At 34.9% G+C, this 12,808-nt stretch overlaps 1 protein-coding gene across 1 annotated transcript; it reads left to right on the top strand.

The window, feature by feature from the left end:
- Positions 1-10,818: 10,818 nt before the first annotated feature.
- LOC114290090 (protein BYPASS1-LIKE) lies at positions 10,819-12,808 on the top strand. The gene has a single exon (XM_028233986.2). It carries the CDS (start codon positions 11,397-11,399, stop codon positions 12,564-12,566), a length of 1,170 nt encoding a protein of 389 aa, XP_028089787.1. The 5' UTR covers positions 10,819-11,396; the 3' UTR covers positions 12,567-12,808.

The following is a 12,808-nucleotide window of genomic DNA, read 5'->3' as shown; positions in this document are numbered from 1 at the left end:
AGGCTTAATCGAAAAGCCGTTGGTGTTATCCGTCAATGGATTGATGACAGTGTGTTTCATCATGTTGCTACTGAAACTTCAGCACATGATTTATGGAAAAAATTAGAGGGCCTTTATGATAGGAAATCAGCCACAAATAAAGCTTTTCTGTTTCGTAAGTTGGTTAATTTAAAATATAAAGAGGGCAGCCCTATTCCGGAACATCTGAATGAAATAAAGAGTATTGTTAACCAACTTGCTTCTATGAAAATTGTTTTTGATGATGAGTTGCAGGCTTTGATGCTACTTAGTTCTTTGCCCGAAAGTTGGGAGACTTTGGTTGTGACCGTCAGTAATTCAGCGCCCGATGGAGTTGTCACAATGGGCCAAGTCACTAGTAGCCTGTTGAATGAAGAAACTAGAAGAAAATCAGCGGGTTCCTCTCATTCGGAAGCATTCGTTGTGAGAGGCCGAAGCAAAACAAGGGGGAGAAGTAAGACTCCTCATGGTCGTGATCAAAGCCGTGACAAGTCAAAAGATGGTTCTTTTTCAAAGAAAGATATTGAGTGTTATTATTGCCATGAGAAAGGGCACATGAAGCGAGAATGCCGAAAGCTCAAGAATAAGGAGAAAAGGCGTGATAAAAGTGTGGATAAGAAGCAAGAAGACACAACGGCAGTTACTACCAATGCTGATCTCATGGTCGTTTGTGAAGATGATTGTATCAATTTTGTGGGCCAAGAGAGCAATTGGGTGATTGATTCCGGTGCTTCTTTTCATGTGACTTCTCGAGTTGATTTCTTCACTACCTACACCGAAGGAGATTATGGTTTTGTTCGAATGGGTAATGAAGGTTTGTCCAAGATTATTGGCATGGGTAATGTTTGCTTGGAAACAAATTTGGGTTGCAAGTTGTTGCTTAAAGATGTGAGGCATGTTCCCGACATTCGTCTCAATTTGATCTCTACTGGGAAGCTAGATGATGAAGGCTTCAACAACAAATTTGGTGATGGAATATGGAAGCTCACGAAGGGTTCTTTGGTGGTGGCTAAGTGCAAGAAGACTCATACACTTTATTCGATGCAAGGAAAAATTTATAAAGGTGTTGTCAATGCACTTCAAGATGATACTTCTACCGAATTGTGGCACAAACGGCTTGGCCACATGAGTGAAAAGGGGCTGCAAGTTTTGTTCAAGAAAGAGCTTCTACCCGGTTTGAAAGGTACACATCTTAAAACTTGTGTTCATTGTTTGGCGGGTAAACAACATAGAGTTTCTTTTCATAAAAATGTTGTTTCTAGAAAAGACATTGTTTTGGAGTTGATTCATTCTGATGTTTGTGGTCCTTTAAAAGTTAGAACACATGGTGGTGCACTTTATTTTGTTACTTTCATTGATGATTATTCAAGGAAAGTTTGGGCTTTTTTACTAAAAACTAAAGATCAAGTTCTAGAAGTATTTAAGCATTTTCAGGCTATGGTTGAAAGAGAAACAGGGCAGAAATTGAAGTGCATCCGATCAGACAATGGTGGTGAATACATTGGGCCATTTGATGAGTATTGTCGCAGCCAAGGTATTCGGCACCAAAAGACAGTTAAGAAGACTCCTCAACAAAATGGGGTTGCCGAGAGGATGAACCGCACCATTGTGGAAAGAACAAGGTGTTTGCTTTCACAAGCTAAATTGCCAAGATCCTTTTGGGGTGAGGCATTGAAGACAGCGGTTGACGTGATCAATTTGTCACCTTCCTATCCTTTGAATGGTGATGTTCCAGAAAGAGTTTGGACCGGTAAAGATGTATCTTATGAGCACTTGAGAGTGTTTGGTTGCCGAACTTTTGTTCACATTCCAAAAGATGAGAGGTCCAAGCTTGATAGCAAGTCAAGACAATGTATTTTTCTTGGCTATGGGCGTGATGAATTTGGGTATAGATTGTGGGATCCAGTCGACAAGAAAGTCATTCGAAGCCGTGATGTTGTGTTTCTTGAAGACCAAACAATTGAAGACTTTGGCAAAGGTGATCAACCGGAGCCAAAAACTAGTGATCTCATTGACATGGACCTATCTCCTTCATCTTCAGTTGATGATGAAAATGGGGGAGATGTGCAGCCACCTATTGAAGATGTGGAGGATGATGCTAATCCTAATGAAGTTGAGCCAGAAATTGAGGAAGAGCATCCAACTCAAGTACCGTCACCACAACTTGAGTTGAGGAAATCTACAAGGGACCGACAACCTTCAAGAAAGTATCCTCCCAATGAATTTGTGTTGATTTCTGATCAAGGGGAGCCGGAGAGCTACCAAGAAGCAATTGAGCATGCAAAGAAAGGCGATTGGAAAAAGGCCATGGAAGAGGAGATGAACTCTTTACTTGAAAATCACACCTATGACTTAGTGAAGTTGCCTAAGGGGAGGAAAATTCTGAAAAATAAGTGGGTCTTTAAATTGAAGAATGATGGCAAGAATCTGAGGTACAAGGCACGTCTTGTTGTGAAAGGTTTTGGGCAAAAGAAAGGTATTGACTTTGACGAGATTTTCTCGCCAGTTGTGAAGATGTCTTCTATTCGGGTTGTACTTGGCATGGCTGCAAGTATGAACCTTGAAGTTGAGCAACTTGATGTGAAGACCGCATTTCTGCATGGTGACCTTGAAGAAGAAATTTACATGGAGCAACCGGAAGGATTTGTGGAAAAAGGGAAAGAGAAATTTGTTTGCAAATTAAAGAAAAGTTTGTATGGCCTCAAGCAAGCCCCGCGGCAATGGTACAAAAAATTTGACTCTTTCATGATGAATAATGGTTTTTCTAAAACCACTTCGGACCATTGTGTGTTTGTGAAAAATTTTCCAGATGGTAAATTTATTATTCTTTTGCTTTATGTTGATGACATGTTAATTGTGGGTCAAGATTCTACCATGATAAACAGGTTGAAATTGGAGTTGAGCAAGTCTTTTGCTATGAAAGATTTGGGACCGGCAAAGCAAATTCTTGGTATGAAAATTGTTCGTGATCGCAAAAAGGGGCTGATTTGGTTGTCTCAAGAAAGCTACATTGAGAAAGTTTTTGAGAGGTTCAATATGGATAAAGCGAAGCCGGTTGGTTGTCCACTTGCGGGTCACTTCAAGCTTAGTTCGAATCAATGTCCTACAAGTGAGAAAGACAAAAAAGAGATGTTGAAAGTTCCTTATGCTTCAGCAGTTGGTTCTTTGATGTACGCCATGGTTTGTACAAGGCCGGATATTGCTCACGCCGTTGGTGTGGTGAGTCGGTTTCTCTCTAATCCGGGTAAAGAACATTGGGCAGCGGTAAAATGGATTCTAAGATATCTTCGAGGGACTTCAAAGGTATGTTTGTGTTTTGGGGATGGTAAACCGATGCTTGATGGGTTCATAGATTCTGACATGGCTGGTGATGTTGATTCTCGGAAATCTACTTCGGGGTATTTGATGACTTTTGCAGGGGGAGCTGTGGCATGGCAATCTAAATTACAAAAATGTGTTGCTCTCTCAACTACCGAAGCTGAATTTATTGCTATTACGGAAGCTTGCAAAGAAGAGTTATGGTTAAAGAAATTTTTGCAAGAGTTGGGTTTGAAGCAAGAAAAGTATGTGCTTTATTGTGATAGTCAAAGTGCTATTCACTTGAGTAAAAATTCTACTTTTCATTCGAGATCGAAACACATTGATGTAAGATACCATTGGATTCGTGATGTGTTAGATTCGAAATTGTTGCAACTCGAAAAGGTTCACACAGATGATAATATTTCAGATATGTTGACAAAGACTTTGTCGAGAGACAAACATTTAAAGTGTCGAACTTTGGCGGGTATGGTTGATATTTCCACCTAAGTCGGTAGGGGGAGAATTGTTGGGATATACCTCCTTATTGGAGTGTGGGACCCAATTGATTTATTAAAAGAGTTTGATTTAGTTTGGTATTAGTTATAATATATTTTTATATATTATATCTAATTTTGTGGAGACCTAATCCAATTTGAAAACAATTTGGGTTTGATTACAAAACCCTAGATTCACAATACATATTGGGGGTATTGTTTTTCCCAAGAAAAACGTGAGCGGCAGCAGCTTTGGTGCTTTGCTTCAATTGGTATTGTTTGTAATTCTTGATTTGACTTGGTCAATCAAAAATTGGTGCTTTGATTTGTGAAGAAGTTTGGTTCAATTTTCGGTTCTGATTTGGTTCGTTATTTTGGATCTTCTTCAACTCTGATTCTGAAGATTTTGGTTCTTCTATTTGGTGAGGTCTTTCCTCTTTGTTTATTTGAGATTATTTGGAATTCACCTAAGGGTGGTTTTGTGAGACCATTAGTGTCTCGTTTGTAATCGTTTGGAATTATTTGGTTGATAGTGGAATCGGATTTCGATCCCGTGGACGTACCTCACATTGAGGGAACCACGTAAAAATTCTTGTGTTGTCTTTGATTTAATTTTTTCGCATTAGTTTTTATTCCCATTGATTGATTTACTTGTGGAGAATCACATCGATTTTCCCTAACACATGTTACAAACCTACTAAATTAAAATAGGTATTAGTATGCTTTTCCGATCAACGTGACACACAAACACTCATTCACCTTCCCTATACAAACCTACGCCAATTGTCAACCAATAATACTAACAGTGGCAAAACAGTCAACAAACAAATTAAGAGACCACCCAGTCACCAAAAAAACATTTAGGACCTTATGGATTACAAGTCCACAAAATGGGATTTATTGGTCAATTCCTCATTAATAAATACTAATTAACTTTCCAAATTAAAAAATTTAATATTTTATTTTAATATTTAATTTTCAATTGTATCAAACATCACCTTAGTTTGGTTTTGATTAATTAGTATGACTATTTTACCCATAGTATTTAAGGTTTGCACGTTCTCATTTCTAAATCTTCAAAGATTTCCAACTATAACTATTAGAATTTAATATTTTAATTAATTAGAGTTGAAACAGTTACTCAAAACCCGAGTCTTGCCAGAGGCAAGACTTTTCTCTGAGACTACGACCTCTAACATATCAAAAAATGGAATATAACACCATCTTTGTAGATGAGCAATAATTTATTCTTCACCAAAATCAAAATAAAATAATAGATTAAAAAAAGATATGTTGGAAATGTTAAACTTTAGAGAGAGGTGTGAACCCTAGACCAGAAGTCTTGACCCACTTTGTTTTGTTGGGTATTATTCAAGGTAAATAAACTAGAGCATTATTTATTGAGCTTGTGATATAAAATGTGTTGTCGACTTCGCAATTGTGGAATGAAATTACTTTATGATAAATTGTTTCTTCGGCCGAAGACATATCCCTATTTTTATTCTTCTAGTGGGCCATGAAAATATTATTTTGAAAGGCCACACAACTTGAGCCTACATCAGATGATAGGTACAACCATTCATCATGGGTTCCATGACATTCTTATGTATATGTGGTGATGATGTTGATAGCATATGGTTGCCACACCCACACCCACACCCACACCCACACACACACATATATATAATATTGTAAAAAAAAAAAACTATAGAAATTAATAAATTTTACAAAAAAAATTATTTATTGATGTACCACTTATCTTTTTATTGAAAAAAATTGTGTTTCAGTTAATCCTAAATCCTAATACACCTATCATATCATTGAAGTGAATTCTGTTTTAAGTTTTGAAAATTTATTACTACACAACGCATCGGTTAATCAAAAAAATAATAAAATTTATTAATTTATATAATATTTTTCATTTTCTATTACACAAGAAAAAGTTGTGCCTCTTTAAAAAATTGCATACTTCTCAATCAAAGAACAAATATATGCAATGGAAATATTCTAATACAATAGACTTTTTTATTGTTTAATTTGTAATGAGATTTAACAAGTTGGCAACTACTCTTTTAATTAATTTATCACATTGGCAAATCACTCATGTTGCTTTCAAGGGGTTGGAAATTGACATGGTGTTCTTTTTAACTCCATTGGATTTCTCTTTCCAACAAAGTAATAAAGTATATATGGTAAATGGGTAAAAGGTAGATGCGGTTGTAAAAGGTAACCCCATCTTCATCATATTTAAAATTCAACTTAGGACTTGATAATGGGAGTAGCTACTCCCCATATCTCATCTTTTCATTTTATTTTTTTTTACCTCTCATGAGCTTCAATTAAGGTGCACACAAATTATTTGAATCATATACTACATAAATCTCATAATAAAAGTTATTCATGTAAAAAAAGTCAACTTCATCAAACAACTATCAATACAAGAACAAATCAAATTTTATTTTATAAAATGAACGATTCATAGATTGTTTTAAACCATCAATTTTATAAAATAAAATGCGATATGTTCTTATATTTATAGTTATCCAATGAAGTTGATTTATTGTATGTATAATTTTTACTACGAGGTATATGAGATAGACGGTTCAGATTATTTGCGTGTGTGTGTGAATTGAAACCTATAGGAGAGGTATAAAGGGATATAGAGAGGAGGTACTCCAATAAAATATATGTTAAAAAATGGGAAAAATTACAAAAAGAAAAACAAAATGAAATTTTATTTTTTTAACAAATTAAATCTTAAATTTTATTAATGTAAACTCCAACCTTTTTAATTTATGTTAATTTCGACACTTCATCTATTTTTATTAATTAAAATTAACGATGAGCAAATGAATTTGTTAATTCAAAAGCCTCTCTTTTTTTTTTGGTTTTGTGTTAATGTGTACATCCATCTTTTGTTCTTACTTCCATCCAATCGTCCCACTCTCCACCATCCACTACCCTAGCCACACCTCTCTTTATTAGACACCATGAGCTTTTCTTACTCTCCCTCCCTCCCTTCCTCCCCCAACCACTACAATAGCCCCTGCCCACTATACCACCACTGCCACCTCTTCATTTTCATAAGGCATCCATTGCTTCTCCCACTCTCCTTCTTCAACTACCTCCTTTCCTTTCCCAAGCTACCTCAATTCTCCCCATTCTTTGCGTTGGTCGACCTCTTCCCTTTCCCTTTGATGGTTGATCCCTTTTTTCCCAAATTTATTGTAAAAGTTGCTACATAAAATTTCTTCAATCTCTCAGCCAAATCTAGTAAGGTGATGACTAGAGTTTCAAATAGTGATGGAATGGGATTGTTTGGTGATTTAAGGGTTTTGCAACCCAAAAAAAAAAAAAAAGACACATCAAAAGAGGAGAAAAAGGGATTAGGGTCCAGAGTAGTCGAGTTGGAAAAAGGTTGGGAAATAGAAGACCTAAAGAAGGGTATGACAAGAGATGGGAGTGGTAGTAAAAGGGAGATTTACGTTGTGTTTGGTTGGAGAATTTGAGGAGGGATTGGAAAGGGAAAGGGAAAAGTTAGATGAAATGTGAATAAAATACACATACATTTCACCTAGTTTCACACACCTTTTTCCTTCCCCTTTCCAAATTTCTCCCCAAATCTCCCAACCAAACACAGCATTAGAAGAGGGGATGGTGGGGGAAGTCTTGGTAGTGGGCTGTAGCCGTGACAGTGGATGACAATAATGGTTGTAGTGGTGAACAGGAGATGATGTCTTAAGAAATTAGGATTTTAAATTTTTAAAATTTGAGCAATAACAATTTCATATAAAGACAAAATTAAAATTAAAACAATAATAAATATAATAAAATAATTTGAGTTATTAGATTGTAGGAGTGTAAAAATGGTCCGTGGCTCGTGGGCGGTTCGGGGTGGGCCTGGCCCGTTTAGACCAGTTTGGGCCAAGGCTTGAGCCCAGTCCAAGACCCTGGGCTTAGGTCTGGGGCCATCATTTTGAAGCCCGGCCTAGCCTATTGGCCCGCTTAAGGCCCACTCAAGACCTGGCCCGCCAAAGGTTCAGTGTCTTTTTTGGTGGAAAATAATAAAATTTTGATAGGAAAAATAAAAAGAAATGTTTAGACGCAGTTCGAGCCCGAGCCCAGGCCCGTGGCCTAGCCTGAATTTTGGTAGAAACCCGCGAGGCTTGAAATGGGCCGGCCGGGCCAAATTTACACCTCTATATAGAGTATCTCTAGTGTTGCATCAAAATTTTCATTAATTTTGATGAAAAATTTGATTTGATACAATGCATTTTAATGATAAATTCAAAATTTTTATCAAATCTTGGTACAAGCCCAATGGACGAACGTTCGACCATGAGTAAAAATTGACGTTTAAATAAAGAAAGCTCGATTCTCTGAGATGATGTGTGAAGGACATTCGATCCAACGACTAACTGTAAAATTTGATAAAGAATAAAAGTTTCATTCATTTAATGATATATTTGGTTTTCTCACATTTTATATCAGTTTGATGAAAGAGTTAGAATTAACATTTATGACATTTTTTATCAAATTTAAATTTGATAAAAGATTTAATATTACGTTAGAAATGATCTTATAGATGTTATCATATTCATATGCTCTAATAGCACCAAAAAAATAGCATTTGACAATTAAAAAAAATGAAATGTAATAAAATAATTTTAAGGTGTTAACAGAAGCTGCCATTATATTATATTCATATATTCTTACACAAAATAGAGCATTTGATATCATTTTCTATCCTTTTTTTCTAGAAGGGGAAACCAGACCAAGTCCCTCCCTAAACCTTACGCGCCAAACGAATAATCAGCTGTCTTCGCCCCCACCCTCTGCATTTGTGGAACCAATGACTGCGTCCTCCCTCCCCGTCACCTACGGTTACCAATCACATCTTCCCACGTGGTCACACATTCTCCACCTCCACACAAAATGATGAAAGTCTGTCCACGCGGCAGACTCTAAGATCTCCACTTCCATCCCCTTTTAATTAATTCCGTACGGTTGATGGTTAAGTAAAAAATTATATCGGATTAGTAATATCAATTTTATTATTTTGAATGTTAATACAGATCATTTTTTTGATTAATTTAATTCGATATGATTTAATCTGTTTAAGATTTTTTAAACCTTAGGTATTTTTAAAAATAATCACTAATTTATATACAAATATTAAATTAATTATTTGTCTATCATTTCAAACATATTTAATCTGTCCATTTAATAAATATTTTTTAATTCTTAAATTAACAAAAATAAAAGGTAAAAAATAATAAGGTTTCAAGAATAATGAGTTAGAATTAAAATTATATCTAATATGAGTTTTCAAATTTAACTGATAAAGATGATAAAGTTAATTAATTAAGATTAATAATTTATCATACTTATTAATATCATTATATTATGAGATTATATATATATATATATATTATAAACACAATATATATTAAAGTGGTCGGCTTCTGTTTAATTCGATACATTTGCTTGAATCGATACCGAATCAAAAATTGAAAAATTCAAATTTAAAAATCATACAGATCAATTTTTGTTAGAAAACAGATCAAATATAACCGATTTAACTTGATTTTAATCTGCTTAATCAATTTTTTCAATTTTTATAGCCAAGTCATCCTAAACTAACCCTTCAGATAACAAAACTAGTGCCCTGGTACAATTCATTTAATTTTAATTTTTTTTAAAGTTTTTTATTTTAAAAGTTTGTGCTAGATTATTTAGGCTTGTTTGGCCCAACGCATTATAAATTAAAATTGAAATTTTTTTAGATAGTTAATTTTTTAAAATTTATTTAAACTATTTTTATCAAGTAATTTGGCACAATCTTATAAAATAAAATAGTCACGAGTAACTCTAATAAATTGAACTATAGTGCTTTTGATATAATTTCTTTTATACTTATGAGTCAGAAATAATTTAAATAAATTAAAAAAATAATTATTTAAAAATTAAAAGACAAAAACTTGTAATTTCTATTTTCTGATATTTTTATTTTTATTTTTATTTCTTTTTTATGATATCTATTTTATGATTATTGTCTTCTAAAAGCATACACATTCCATCTCTGTTTTTCCGCTGCTAGATTCTGATATGGGAAACAACAAGCGGACGGTTCTGATCGAGTAAATGGAGAGACACATCGGGATTTGCGACAACGGGCAATGTAATAGACGAGTCGCGTCCACTTCGTGTACGAGGCGTGTTAAATTAAGATCACTTTTTTGTGAGTGTTTGAGAAGTGAGTTTTATGTTGATTTTTTTAGTTATAGAATATTATTAAATAAAAAAATTTTAATATTTGGAAAGATTGTTAGTGTTTTTGTGATTGAATATGATATTTGTGATAGAAAAAACAAAATAATTATAGAGTTAGATGTAATATTTTGTTTGAATTTATTTTTTTTTTGGTTTTACAAAAAATTTGTCTTTTAGTGTAAAAAAAAAAAAAAAAAAAAAAACCAACACATAAACTTCTCTAACACCACCCAATAATTGAGTAGTGATGAAATAAAATATATATATATATATATATATATATATATATATATTTTAGATAATATTGTCAAAATAACATATTATTATCAAAGAGAATAATATATTACTGTTACTGTTTGTATCAATTTTGACGATAATAATTTTTTTTAAAGAATTTTATAGTTAACATGAATTTTATTTGATAGATCTTAATGAAATCATTCTAAAAATGTTAATTTTATTAAAAATCGACATCTACATAAAAAATTATGTTATTTTAAAATTTAATATTTTGATAATAGTAGTATGTATTGAATTTTTCAAAAAAAACTTATTATACTTAATAATACATTAAAATTTTATTATGAGGAAGTTTTTTTTCAATCAAATTTCCTTTATTTTTTAATGTCTAATTATAAAAATACTTTTTTAATTACTATCTAATTATGGTGATTACTTATTAATTAATTACTTTTTATTTTAGAAAATTTCAACGACCCATAATACGCGGTCCAAATCAACCCCAATATAAGACCTCTCTCCCTCCTATTAGGGTTCCATGCTCTTCCTACACCCCTCCCGCTCCTCTTTCTCTCTCTTCACTCTCCAATTTTGGATACCGTTTGAATTCCCATGTTTTTCGTGAAATCTAGAGGTTGATTTTCACAGTATTTGAGCCTCAACTCATTTGCATTCTCTGGTTTTATTTCTTCTCAATTTTGGATAATCTTGTGTGTTTTTGTCACTCTCTTGAGTCCAATTGGGTTGTTTGTTCTCTGTTTGGGTTTGTTTTGATTTTTGATTCATTGTGGTTTTGTCATTCTTGAGTCCAATTGGGTTGTTCTGATTCTGGGTTTGTTGTCCATTTTCACCCAATTCTTTTTTGAGTCCAATTGGGTTGATCTGTTTCTGGGTTTGGTTTTTTGTCCTAGGGTTTTCAATTCTGGAGTAGTAATTTGATTGATGTCACTCTCTCCATTTTCAACTCTCCTTGAATGAAATTGGGTTCTTTTCGTTTTTGGTTTTAATAATCGATCGATACATACATATACAAATCTATTGCTGGTGTCTGTTTACTTGTCTATGTGAGAAATGCCAGCAACAGATTATCAAGGTTCATCTTCTTCCTTATCGAATCTGGGTCGCTCGATTCTGAGTATTCGGCGCGATCAAGTTCATTCCATGGAAACAATCCATGACTCTACGAGCCAAGAGTTCGAGCTCGAGTCGTTTCAGAGACAGGTCGCTGACCAATTCTACGATCTATCATCTATTGGATCAGATGGGTTGCTCTCAATTTCATGGATTCGTAAACTCCTCGATGTGTTTCTCTGTTGCCACGAGGAATTCAGAATGGTCTTGTTCAAGAACAAACCTTACATGAATAGAGCTCCAATGGATCGATTACTCTCTGAGTTTTTTGAGAGAAATGTCAAGGCTCTTGATGTGTGCAATGCGATTCGTGATGGGGTTGAGCAAATCAGACAATGGCAGAAACAATTGGAGATTGTTTTGTGTGCATTGGACAATCAAAGGAGTCTTGGGGAAGGCCAGTTTCGTCGCTCGAAAAAGGCCTTGATTGATTTGGCAATTGGGATGCTTGATGACAAGGAATCAAATGCCAATGTTGCTCATAGAAACCGGTCTTTCGGGCGAACCAATATCCCAAAAGATAACAGATCATTGGGTCATTTTCGATCATTGTCGTGGAGCGTTTCACGGTCTTGGTCAGCTGCCAGGCAGCTACAGGCTATCGGGGCAAACTTAGCTGCCCCGAAAACCAATGAAATCGCGGCCACCAATGGACTCGCGGTTGCTGTGTTCACGATGAATTGTGTCCTTTTTTTTGTAATGTGGGCATTGGTGGCCGCAATCCCATGCCAGGACCGTGGTCTCCAAACCCATTTTTACATACCAAGGCAGTTTGTTTGGGCGGTTCCAATGCTCTCACTTCACGAGAGGATTTTGGAGGAATCAAAGAAGCGGGAGCGTAGAAATGCTTGTGGGTTGTTGAAGGAGATTCATCAAATTCAGATATGTGCGCGGCACATGAATGAATTGACCGACTCGGTTCAGTTCCCATTGACGGCGGTTAAGGAAGGAGAGGTGAGACAGAGAGTGCAGGAGCTAAGGCAAGTTTTTGAAGCGGTGAAGGACGAATTGGACCCGTTGGAACGACAGGTGAGGGAAGTTTTTCATAGGATTGTGCGTAGCCGAACAGAGGGTCTTGATTTGTTTAGTAGGGGAAACCATCCTGAGTGATTTTGTATGGGTTTCGTTGCCTGTTGGCACGCTATGTAAACAATGCGGACGGATGCGTTCCGAAAAAGAACGATTCTGAGGCAATGTGCCAACAGAATAAGGGGTTTAAGGAAGTAAAGTTTTTGTTTTTATCAGGATATATATATTTTGTATATGAATTGGATCTTCCAGGTCCATGGTTGCTTTGATCAGATTGGTGTTGCCAATGTAAAATCAAAATTTCAGAGTAAATTTGCATCCCA

Source organism: Camellia sinensis, chromosome 6 (genome assembly GCF_055761805.1).
Source record: "Camellia sinensis isolate YWXY chromosome 6, ASM5576180v1, whole genome shotgun sequence".
Lineage (NCBI taxonomy): Eukaryota > Viridiplantae > Streptophyta > Magnoliopsida > Ericales > Theaceae > Camellia > Camellia sinensis.
Note: the sequence above shows the minus strand (reverse complement) of the source record. Positions and strands in the feature narration are given on the sequence as shown.